At 41.9% G+C, this 13,447-nt stretch overlaps 1 protein-coding gene across 1 annotated transcript in view; it reads right to left on the bottom strand.

Annotated features, from left to right (window-relative positions):
* Positions 1 to 13,447, bottom strand: part of PECT1 (phosphorylethanolamine cytidylyltransferase 1) — a 64,642-nt gene that overhangs the window by 20,945 nt on the left and 30,250 nt on the right. The window contains exon 5 of the mRNA XM_010280597.2: positions 11,808 to 11,875. Coding sequence (XP_010278899.1) covers positions 11,808 to 11,875 — 68 coding nt within the window. The remainder of the gene's footprint in view (positions 1 to 11,807; positions 11,876 to 13,447) is intronic.

Below are 13,447 nucleotides of genomic sequence, written 5' to 3' on the forward strand. Positions count from 1 at the left end.
ATAAACGGCAGTGCTTATGGAATGTTTAGAAGTTCTAGGGGTCTGAGACAAGGGGACCCTCTCTCTCTCCCCTCTTGTTCATCTGTGTGACAGAAGCCTTGTTCAGAATGGTAGAAAGAGCCCGGTTGAGAGGTCTGTTGGAAGGTTTTAAAGTAGGCAGTGGGGAGGTGGACACAGCTCTCCTTCAATTTGCAGAAGACACTTTATTTTTCTGTGATGCTTCTTGAGAACAGCTCTGGAATGTGAATGCCATTTTAAGATGGTAAGAGGTGGTGTCAGGATTACATGTCAACATCTTGAAAAGTGAATTAATGGTTGTGGGGAAGGTGTTAAATATGGAAGAATGGGCAGATGATTGGGGATGCAAGGTTGGCAAGCTTCTCGCTAGATACTTGGGCATGCCTTTGGGAGAAAGTTGTAAATCCAAAACTATATTGGAACCAATTTTGGAGGTAGACAGGAAACTAGCCTCTTGGAAGACAAAATATCTATCAAATGGTGGCAACGTAACCTTAATTAAAAGTGTGTTGGCTTCCCTCCCTGTCTTTTACCTATCTTTATTCCCTATTCCAGCTAAATGGGCTGCAGCTTTAGAAAAAAAGATGAGGGATTTGTTGTGGAGGGGTTAGAGGGAGGAATCAAAATGCCACTTGGTGAATTGGAAGAAAATTTGCTGTTCCAAGGCAAATAGGGGCCTAGGGATTAGATCAGTAAGAGAGGTAAACAAAGCTCTGCTTGGTAAATGGCTATGGAGGTTAAATGAACAGACAGAAAGTTTGTGGAGAAGGCATTTTGATTCCTGGGACGAGTAGCGGGGGTTGGGAAACAGAGGAAATAGCTTCTCCATACAGTTGCTCAAACTGGAAGACAATTCAAAAAATACAGCCCCAGTTTCTGAAGGGCATTAAATACAAAGTGGGAAATGGTAAAGGGTCCAATTTTGGAAGGATGACTGGTGTAAAGGAGGCCCCTTAATGAATGAATTTCTGGATCTGTTTGCAATTTCCACAAACAAAAATACAACAATTGCTGACTGTTTGGAAAGACAATGGGCAATGCACTTGGAACCCCCAGTTCAGGAGAAACTTAAATGATTGGGAGGTTCTTCCCTAATCAGATGACTCCAGCTGCTGTATGACTCAAACATACCAGGAATAGGAGAAGATAAAAGGGTGTGAAGTTTTGAGAAATCAGGGGTATTCTCTGTGAACTCTTTCTTTAAAGTTGTTTCAGATGAGGAAGACATCTCTTTTTTTTATCAATAACAGAAACTTTTATTAATAAAAGGAGACAGAAAAGATACAACAAGAAGGGGGCGGGGGGGGGGGGGGGGTAAAATCTCTTACCCCACCCTAAGAAACTAGTTCTTCCCACCCCTTGTTTAGCTAGATAAACTGCAAAAGAATTGGCACTCCTCTTGGACCACTGAAACTGAATTTGCAGGTCATGAGTGAGCTGGTAAATTTTCTTTTTTTCATTCAAGAACTTCCATAAACTAGCCTCTTCCTTCTGCAGCCAGATAATAGCCAGTTTAGAATCACCCTCCACCAGCAGCTTCCAAATATTCAGCTGTTTGGCTCTTTTTATTCCTTCTAATACTGCTGAAATTTCAGCTCTCAGAGAATCCCCCCAACCAATAGGCCCTAAAAACATGGCCATAATTCGACCTTCTTCATCCCTAAACACTCTTATACCTGAAGGGCCAGGGTTCCCTTCGCTGCTGCCATCAAAATTCAATTTAGTGAAGCCCATAGTTGGAAGAGACCAAGTTGGAACAGGGGCATTAATCAAACAAGCAGACCAGGCAACTTCTTTCCAATTTCTAATGATATCTCCTGCTGAGAAGCCTTCAAAAAGCTTCTTAGACTTTACCCAATGAACCACCCTAATGTAGATTAAATCAATGATGGCTTCTTTGTTCTTTTCTTTTTGCTAGAAAGTTTGTTGATTTCTTTCCTCCCACACTGTCCAGCATACAGCTGCTCTTACACATCTCCACAAGATCTTACCTCTCTTTTTTAAACCCCTCACTAGAGCAGAGTTAAACAAGCTTTGTACACTTGGAGTGGGCCACCTGCAACCAAAAAGAGAGAAAAACCAACACCATATTTCTGAAACAAAAGGACAGGAAACAAATAAGTTATAACAACTCTCACCATTCCTCTTACATAAGATACACCAGTGCGGGGATAAAAACCATCTTGGCCTTTTCTTTTGAAGTAAGTCACAAGTGTTACACTTTCCTAGGATAGCTTCCCAACATAAAGCACCTACTCTGGGAATGGGTTAATTCCTTGAAGAAAGAAGAGCATGAAAAAATACCCAAAGGAGTAGGAGCCCAAATCCTACTATCCAATCTAGAGGGGTCAACAACTACCTCCTCCAGAATCTTAATCAAATTAGATATGGAATCCAATTCAGAGTCTCTAAGAGGCCTCCGGAAGCCCAGGTTCCAAACAGGGCCAGAATTAGAGAAGGCTAGGAAAGTAGCAATAGGCTCATTTTTAAACCTTGAGAGAGAGAACAAAGAAGGAAACTGCTCTTTCAAAGGTGTGTTACCCACCCAGATATGCTCCCAAAATCTTACAGAATTACAAGAGCAAAGGTCATACCTGATAAAAGGAAGGAGGAAGAATAGCATGAATAGACTTCCAAGGGGAAGCTCTTGTAGCCCTAGATGAAACACCCGTGTCCCAGGACTTCGTTCATTTGTCAGTCTCCATAACCATTTCCCCAACAGGACTTCATTCTTCTTCATCAAGTTACCCAAGCCAAGACCACCATCCTTTTTATCTCTATTTACCAGATCCCACCTAACTCTATGTTCCCTTTTCTCCTCCCCAAGTTCCCATAGGAAATCTCTCATGAGTTTCTCCAACACCCTACACACTCCCTCAGGATTCAGGAATCTTAAACACAGACATAAAGTATATCAGGAAGTTCGCTAAGGTTGATTTAATCAACATTATCCTACCACCCAAAGATATATAGTTTTTCTTCCATGAAGCTAGCCTTTTTGTGAATTTCTCAATCACTGGATTCCAAACGTCCATTCTACTAGGATTATCCCTTAAGGGAAGTCCCAAATATTTCAATTGCCACTGTGCAATCTTGCATCCCAATATTTGGGCCCTTTCTTCCACCTCTCTGGTCCTCATATTATTACCAATCACACAACTCTTATCAAAGTTGACTTTGAGATTGGTCACATGTTCAAAGACATTAATCACCTGTTTTAAGTTTCTAACCCACCTAATCTCATCCCCTCTGCAAAACAAAATTGTGTCATCCGCAAACTGTAAATGAGTGATCTAAACCCCATCTCTCCCAACTTTCCAACCACTTACCAGACCCCTAGAATCTGCCCTCTCCATAATCCTCCCCAAAACTTCAGCAATTAGGGTAAAAACAAAGGGGGACAGGGGGTCCCCTTGCCTAATACCCGTAGTAGCTGGAAAGTGATCCACCACCCTACCATTCACCAAAATGGAATAGTGGCAAGTCCTAATGCACCCTTTTATCCACTTACACCACCTTTGCCCAAAACCAAAAGACCCTAGCACTTCCAACAACACAGACCAATCAGCCGAGTCATAAGCCTTTTCTATATCCAATTTACACACCAACCCTTTCTTTCTATTTCTTTTGAAATCTTCCGCACTCTCGTTTGCTATTAATATTTGACCCACAATTTGTTTATTCTTCACAAATGCACCTTGGTTAGGGGAAATGATTGTGGGGAGAACCTCTCTAATTCTACACAAGAGAACCTTGGCAATGATTTTGTAGAGACTATTAACCAAACTGATGGGTCTGAACTCCCTAGGGTGGCAAGCACCCTCCTTTTTTGGGACTAATGAATGAAAGTAGAGTTCAGACCGGGAATAATCACCCCTCTTTCAAAGAAATCTGAGAACACATTCTGGATGTCATCCTTAATAATCTCCCAGCAGTCTTGATAAAAATCCATCGTGAAACCATCAGGTCTTGGGGCTTTATCTCTATCCATAGAGAAAATGGCATCCCTTTTTCCTCCACCTCAAACTCTCTTTTCAACCATTCAATCAGCTCTTCAGGGAGCCTGGACCAATCCAAACCTTCAATCCTTAATCTCTCATTTAAGGGTCTCCTGAAAATAGATTTGAAATGATTCACAAAAGCCCCTGCAATATCGTTTTGTTGGGTTAAAGTTATACCATCAATCTCCAACTTAGAAATGGAATTCTTCTTCCTTCTACCATTAGCTATAGCATGGAAGAATTTTGCGTTCCTGTCTCCCACCTTCACCCATCTATGTCTGGATTTTTGCTTCCAACTGATCTCTTCTTTAAAAAGCAGATCCTCCAGATTTTTCCTCAATTCCCACCTCAACTCTTTATCCCTTTCCCCAAAGCAGCCTTGCTCTTCCTTTGCATCTAACTCCTCTAACTGATTAATCAAAAAATATGGATTAAAGTTGTTCCTTCAAAGATAGCTTTTTCTGTTTGGTCAGCAGTGTTGGACAAAATCCTAGCCAAGGAGAACTTAGCCAAAAGAGGGGTAGAAGTGGCAGACTTGGCCTGTCCCCTATGTAGTGGGAATGTAGAACCCTCTAGTCATTTGCTGTTACACTGTGATTTTACCCACTGGGTTTGGTTGAGAGTGGTGGATTTATTTGAGGCTAAGCTGTGCTTCCCAGCGGATATGTAAAGGGACTCATAGAAGCTTTGTGGCCGGGAGGTCTTAGTAAGGCTGGAAAGGTGGCATGGATCATCATCCCCGCTGCAGTTATGTGGGCTGTGTGGAATAAAAGAAATAACAGAATATTTGAAGGAACTCAGAACTCAAAAGAAGATATACTAAGGAAAATTCTGGGGATGATCCACTCATGGCTGGAAATACACCTGATGTTTAAAGGCAGACATCCAAGTGTAATTCTGTTTGTAAGGAATGGATAGTTTTCTGTTTTTGTTTGGGGGATTGAGGCTGTATTGGGATGAGATGGTTTTTTTGTAAATCCTCTGTTCATTTCTCTTTGTACAGGGGCTTTTTGTAGTTGATCTTATTAATGAAATCACTTTACTTTTTACAGTTTTCAAAAAAAAATAATAAATCTGGTTATCTTTCAAGAGAGACCCAAATAGACCTAAAATTGGACGACTATGGAATCCAAAATAGCTCAGCCAATGGTTCATAGAACACCTAGATCTGAGAACAAAAAGCCTCCATATCACAATCCCCAAGAACAGCAGACAAATAGCCCAACACCAACAGGATTTATATCAAGAGAGACCAATGGTGAGAACTCCACTCTATCCAGCACAAATTTCTCAGAATAATTTTTCTTGGACCAATCAAATAGTATTGATATAATTCAGGTCTGCCTTAGAGTTTGGCCTGACTGAGTTCAGTTATGTAGAAGAAGAAAGAGTGATAAAGAAAGAGAGAAAGAGAGAAGAGAGAATTCTGATTCGAACTGAAAGAGTCAACTTGACTTCTCCCAGTCAGCCAGTAAGTATTTATATTATTATTAAAACATAAATGAAAAGACCTATGTGCCCTTACTTAAGTTAAGAGCACATGTTTCAACACAACATTACAGATCAGCAACATCAATCAAGGTATAAAGACAGAAATACCCCTATACTAACACTCCCCCTCAAGCTGGTGAGTATATATCATATACTCCCAGCTTGTTGCATATATAGTCCACTCTTCCCCGACTCAAGCCTTTTGTAAATAAGTCAGCCCACTGATTTCCTGTATTAACATGTGTAGTGTCTAGTTCTCCATTCAGCACCTTCTCCCTCACAAAGTGACAGTCAACCTCAATATGCTTGGTTCTTTCATGAAACACTGGATTAGAGGAGATATGAACTGCAGCCTAATTATCACAATAGAGCTTCATTGGAGTGTTAATGTTGTACCCTACTTCCGGTAGAAGGTTCCTTAACCACACTAATTCACAAGTGGTATGCGCCATAGCCCTATATTCTGCTTCTGCACTGCTTCTTGCCACAACCGTCTGCTTCTTACTTTTCCATGTCACCAGGTTACCTCCCAGAAACGTGCAATAGCCTGTAGTAGACCGCCTATCAGACATAGAACCGACCCAATCAGCATCAGAATACCCTTCTATTTCAAGTTTTCCCCCACACTTGTATATCAAACCGCGACCCAGGGCCCCTTTTAGATACTTCACAATTCTTAGAACCGCATTCCAATGAGCGATCAGAGGTTTTTGCATGAACTGGCTTACCACACTAACTGCAAATGAGATGTCTGGTCTGGTAATGGTTAGGTAATTCAGTTTGCCCACAAGTCGTCGGTATCTGCCAGGGTCTTCAAACACTTCACCCATATCACTGCTTAGCTTGGTATTTGTGTCCATGGGTGTTTCAGCTGGTTTGGCACCCAACAAGCCTATTTCTTCCAGCAAATCAAGCACATACTTCCTCTGGCACAGGTTAATCCCATACTTGGATCTCGCTACCTCTATCCCCAAGAAGTATTTCAGTTTACCCCAAAAAGAACGGAGTATGCCGAATCCGTCGACGGAGATGTATTTGCAGTTAGTGTTTGAAGACCCATGGACACAAATACCAAGCTAAACAGTGATATGGGTGAAGTGTTTGAAGACCCTAGCAAATACCGACGACTTGTGGGGAAACTGAACTACCTAACCAATACCAGACAAGACATCTCATTTGCAGTTAGTGTGGTAAGCCAGTTCATACAAAAACCTCTGATTCCTCAGTGGAATGCGGTTCTGAGAATTGTGAAGTATCTAAAAGGGGCCCCGGGACGCGGTCTGATATACAAGAGTGGGGGAAAACTTGAAATAGAAGGGTATTCTGATGAGGAATCAGAGGTTTTTGCATGAACTGGCTTACCACACTAACTGCAAATGAAATGTCTGGTCTGGTAATGGTTAGGTAGTTCAGTTTGCCCACAAGTCGTCGGTATCTGCCAGAGTCTTCAAACACTTCACCCATATCACTGCTTAGCTTGGTATTTGTGTACATGGGTCTTCAAACACTAACTGCAAATACATCTCCGTCGACGGATCCGGCATACTCCGTTCTTTTTGGGGTCTGGTGATGCTTCTTCCTCCTCATCACCTCCCCCTCTTCCACTTCCCGTTGTCGATCCTCCTCCCTTTGTTCCAGTCGTGACCAAATCCTTGCCTCCGGTGCCACCACCTGTTGAACGCCCACCTATCCGTCATGTGTATACACATCGCCCACGTGCATCAAGCACATACTTCCTCTGGCACAGGTTAATCCCATACTTGGATCTCGCTACCTCTATCCCCAAGAAGTATTTTAGTTTACCCAGATCCTTTGTCTGAAAGTGATCCTGCAGATAAGTCTTCAGCCTGTCCATACCAATGCTATCATTCCCAGTAATAACAATATCATCTACATACACCACCAACAGTATTTTTCCTCCCGGAGAGTCATGACTAAATACAGAATGGTCAACTTTGCACTGTTTCATGCCAAACTTCTTTACCACCTCACTGAACCTACAAAACCATGCCCGAGGAGACTGTTTAAGCCCATATATAGCCTTCCTTAGTCCGCACACCTTACCATCCTCCCCCTGAGCAACAAACCCTGGAGGTTGCTCCATGTAGACCTCCTCGAGTAAGTCACCATGCAAAAAGGCATTCTTGATATCAAGCTGATATAGTGGTCACTCATACATGGCTGCAAGAGAGATCACAACACAAACTAACCCTATCTTAGCAACCGGTGAAAAGGTCTCTGTGTAGTCAATGCCATATGTTTGGGAGTACCCTTTTGCAACAAATCGCGCTTTCAGGCGTTCAACACTACCATCAGGCAGATACTTAACCGTATAAACCCACTTACAACCAACCGCTTGCTTCCCAGGAGGAAGAGCAGTGAGGTCCCAAGTATGATTATGATGAAGGGCTGAGAGTTCTTCCATGGCACGACACCACCCTGGAGAGGCAAGGGCTTCCTGGACATCTTTAGGAACAATAACTGATGATAACAAGGTAACAAACTGGCGATGGGAAGCGGAAAGGTGAGTAAGAGAAACATAATTAGAAATGGGATGAAGGGTGCAAGTACGTTTACCTTTCCGCAAAGCAATGGGTAGATCAATCTCAGATGCTAAGTGGGGTAGACTCAAAGAAACTAACATCAGCACACACAAAGGACCGTCGAGAACCAGGATGGTAACACCTATACCCTTTCTGGGTCCGAGAATAGCCAAGGAAGATGCACTTGAGAGAACAGGCATCAAACTTGTCGTTCCCGGGACCCAGATTATGGACAAAACAGACACACCCAAAAACTCTCGGCGTAAGAGGAAACGGAGACAAAGTGGGAAACAAGACTTGAAACGGAGACTGACCATCAAGGATGAACGTGGGCATCCGATTAATCAGAAAACAAGAGGTAAGCACTGCATCACTCCAAAAAGGTTTGGGAACATGCATGTGATGCATTAGGGATCTTGCTGTTTCAAGGAGATGGCGATTCTTTCTCTCAGCCACCCCGTTTTGTTGTGGGGTGTAGGTACACGAGGTCTGATGTATAAGGCCGTGTTGGTCCAAGTATTCCTGAAATGATGAGGATAAATATTCGCGGCCATTATCAGAACGAAAAACTTTGATGTGGGTACCAAATTGGTTACGAATTTCAGCATAAAATTTTTGAAAAATGGTAAACAATTCACTTCTTTCTTTCATTAAATAGAGCCACGTCATCTTTGAAAAATCATCCACAAAAATGACAAAATATCTGTATCCATTATATGACATTACTTTATAAGGACACCAAACATCTGAATGAACTAAAGAAAAAGGACTCGACACACGGTTATCAACCCTAGAACTAAAGGGAACACGATGGTGTTTCCCAAACTGACACGACTCACAATCCAAAACAGAAAGCTGACTCAAGGACGGAACTAAGGACTTCAAGACTTTGAGCGACGGATGACCAAATCGGTAGTGCCACTGGAGAGGAGAAAGAGATGACTAGAGAGCTGTTGAAGTTCTACCACCACCACCGTCAAGATAATATAGTCCACCTGCTTCATGCCCTCCACCAATCTTCATCCTCGTCTTGAGATCCTGAAAGACACACATAGAAGGATAAAAGGTAATGGAGCAGTTAAGTGATTTGGTCAGCTTACTAACTGACATAAGGTTAAAAGGCAATTTAGGAACATACAGAACTGATGAGAGGGATACAGGATCTAGGTCAACATTACCAACACCACAAATTGAGGATGTGGAACCATTAGCAAGGGTAACAGATTGTGATGTTGAGCAATGAGATAAGGAGGAAAACACACCTGGAGTTCCAGTCATGTGATCGGAGGCTCCAAAGTCAATGATCCAGGGATTGGGTGTAGATGCCAGACAAGCAATACCTGAGTGAGCAAAAGTCACCATGTTCTGCTGTGATTGGATAAACCTCTCATATTCATCACGGGGAACACTCACCATCTCCTTCATGGGACCATCTGTGGATGTAGGAGGCAATTGGTCAAATGAATGATTCTCCTGTCTAAAGCTGGAACTTGAGTCACCGGTTGCGGCATGATTGGCCTAGGTTGAGAGAGGACCATGTAAATCATAACAATAGTTGATGGTATGTCCATCCATACCACAATGAGTGCACTTCCTCGGGCCTGAGCTACGTCCTCTACCACGGGCTCCCCCTGAATCTCTGCTCCCAGTACGACCACCACCACGATTATAAGTAGACCCACCATTGCCACTTCGGCCATATGCAGAACCACTACCAACACCACGGCCAGACTGAGCTCCCCGAGCTCCACCTCTACCACCACGGCCTCTCGATGCAGCAAAGGCAGATCTATCTGAGATATTAGAGTTCTCAGTAGATCCGATAGAAATCCTCCGAAGTCGAGCAAATACCTCTTCTAGGGACGGAAGAGCTGATCCCCCTAATATCTGAGCCCGTACTGGTTCATATTCAGACTTTAGTCCCACCAAAAATCTAGTCACATCAAGCTGCTCTCTCTGTTGTTGCTGAATCTTGACATCAGAAATAAGAGGATGATAGACATTCAACTCATTGCGTATGTTCCTCATGTTGGCATAATACTCCTCAAGACTCTGATTGCCCTGTTGCAGATTAAAGTACTTTTGATAAAGCTGATTAACTCTGGTTGTATTGTCCTGCCCCGAATACAATTTCTTCGCATGGTCCCACACATCTTTGGCAGTATCAAGGAACATGAAGTTCACACTAATCCTGGGTTCCATACTGTTCCACAACCATGTGATGATTTGAGCATCCTCTTGCTCCTAGTCTTCATACTCGTGAGAGTCAGAGGAGGGTTTCTCCTCTCTGATGTGTTTTACCTTCTTCTTTGCCTTCAGAAAGACTTCAACGGATTTAACCCAAGGCACATAATTCTCTCCATTTAACTTAAAGGAGGTCATCTGAATATTCAGGTAGTCTGTAAGCACCATCACACTAGGTTTATAATCATTATTGTCTCTCATTATGTTATCACCAATTCTGCACACTTGCTGAATTCTATTATCACTGAGATCTGCACACTCCACACCACTAGGTCACACCTGTCACACTGATTGCAGCACTAATTGTTGCTGGAATGTGTGCTCTTTACACCACAAACCCTAAATCACACCTGTCACACTGATTTCAGCACTTGTTGTTGCTGAAAAGTGTGCTCACACCACAAACCCTACTCCTACAACTACCTGAAATCTCACCACTATATGATCATATCTCTTCCTTCAAAATGCACAAAGAAACCAGCATAAACCCTAGCCCTAACTGGCCGAAACCCTAGCAAATGGTCTGAAACACACCTTCTATTTAATCCATAACAGATATCATGCACTGAAGTCTCTTAACTTATCGCTGAAGTAACACCCATGCGAGCAGGAGAGCAGTCCACACACAACAGCCACACACAGTTCGGCCCTCTATTCTTCCTCTACTAGGAGAGGGCGATCTCAGAAATCACAGCAACCGACCACATACGACCTGACTGGAGGCATAGAGACCCCCAAGGGAAGAGGGCGATCACTCCTTTTCAGCCCTTTCCCTTATCTCCAATCGAACACAGAAAAAAAAAAAAGAAAACCCTAGATAGGGTGCGCAGAGAATGAACCCTAGGCAAGCAGAAATCTAGGCAGATTTAACCTAGCTCTGATACCATGATATAATTCAGGTCTGCCTTAGAGTTCGGCCTGACTGAGTTCAGTTATGTAGAAGAAGAAAGAGTGATAAAGAAAGAGAGAAAGAGAGGAGAGAAAACTGGTTCGAACTGAAAGAGTCAACTTGACTTCTCCCAGTCAGCCAGTAAGTATTTATACTATTATTAAAACATAACTGAAAAGACCTATGTGCCCTTACTTAAGAAAACATGTTTCAACACAACATTACAGATCAGCAACATCAATCAAGGTATAAAGACAGAAATACCCCTACGCTAACAAGTATAACAAACTAATCCAAAAATTTCCAGTACCTTAAAAAAAACTTGATTGAATGAGAAAAAAAAAATCAAATTTTGAAAAGAACCACCCAACTAAACAAATGAAATTTGTCTTTCTTCAAATTGCAGTTATCAATTTTGTATCTAAAGAATTGATTGATGATCTAGGCTCAGATTTCAAACCCAAACAACATTAAAGCCTTCACCAGATGCCCTGATTTGTTAATAGCCCCTACTAACGTGTATTTGTGCATTATGAATATAATGTACAATTGCTTGAGTTGCATTCTCTTCACAAACTCATGTAAATAGTTTCATAATATAGAACCTGCAAGAGGGGTTACCTGACTGTTTGATCTGTGTGAATGCCAACAAGTAGAAAATCTCCAAGCCCTCGAGCAAGTCTCAATATCTATAGTTTTTCTCCAACAAAAGAAAAAAGATGATATTAATAAATGGTCCACCAGATCAAATAAGAATGGTCCATAAAAATGAATAGCATTTATTTCTTTTTTAAAGCAACAAAAAATCCATTCATTCATTAAATATCAACATAAAATAGAATGAAACATACAGCCAGTTGAGAGCATAGATGACTATCTTTCCCCCTTTTTTATTCAAATTATAAAACTGCCCAGAATAATTGATTGTAGGTGCCCCTTGCTTTGCTAATGTATAAGCCATGTTGTCAGCTGATCTATGCACCAATCAAACCTGCACTTGCCTCCCACAGTTAAAACTTGAACTTCATTTCATTTCTGTAAGCCCATAATGTTTCCTTTCCATTCTATAGCCATCCTACTACCACTTTCAGATAGTCCTCTGATCAGCTTGTTGAAATTTTTATCTTTTGCCCTCTGGAATTCAAACAGTGCAACCATGGCTTCTGCTCTTAGTGAATCCCCTTCTCCAATCAATCCTGAATACAATGTACTTACACACCTCATTCATCCCTAAGTACTCCCCCCACCCCCTCTTGAAAGCCTTGACTTTTCCCATTAATCCCATCAAAGTTTAATTTGATATAACCTTTTCCAGCATTCAACAAATATTTCGATATTATTTCTATCTTACATGAAGATCCCTCCACTTCTCTCCATTTCCTAAAAATGTCAACAGTGGAAAATGGTGAGAATAGGTCCATCATTTTGTTCTACTGTGCTGCACTAACTGTAACAAACTTAATTATTGTTTCTCTTGTTCTCCCTTTTTCCTTGAAAATTCTTGCATTTCTTTCTTCCAAAATTGTCCAAACTATTGTTTCCTTTGTCACTCTCCACGTCGTTCCTCTTTTATTCGGCCGCCTGAAAGCTGAGGGAGGAAAGAGTCCAACAGTGTGGGTTGGTACATTCCACCTGCACCCAAACAAAGAAAAGAACCATTCCAAACAACAGGAACAAATGAGCTGGAGATCTTATTCAAAGAGAGAGGGAGAGAGAGAGAGAGAGAGAGAGAGAGATTAGTAAATGGATTGAAAAGAACACACCAGCTCAAGGATAAACACCAAGAAGGCCTTTTATGGAGATTATCAAAGGTGTATATCTTTCCAGCAAAAGGCCCTGATCTTCAGACAAATAGGGCAACACCAAATTTCTTAACAACAAAAGGTAGCAATGGGAAGGAGAGCTCAACACCCTGAAAAAGGAAGCACAAGAGGACCCTAAAGGGTTAAAAGACCAAGTTCTACTATCCAAGCTGGAAGGTTCCAAAAACAGTCTAACAACTGCAACAAATTAGTGACAAAAAGAAGTTCAGAATCATAATACCCCTTCTAAAACCCAAATCCCAACTAAACCCATTCCCAGATTGAAAAAGAACCACAGACTTAGAGATTGTATCCCCCTTTAAAGAAGACAACTGAAAGCAAATGGGAAAACAGGCCAGCATCCCATTACATCAATTTGCTATGAGCCTGCAAATGGTAGTCACCATTAGGTGCACTTTATGCCACAACTTTTCTTTCTCAATTGGCAGCCTCCACCCC

This window comes from Nelumbo nucifera, chromosome 5, assembly GCF_055504915.1.
Source record: "Nelumbo nucifera cultivar China Antique chromosome 5, China Antique-T2T, whole genome shotgun sequence".
Lineage (NCBI taxonomy): Eukaryota > Viridiplantae > Streptophyta > Magnoliopsida > Proteales > Nelumbonaceae > Nelumbo > Nelumbo nucifera.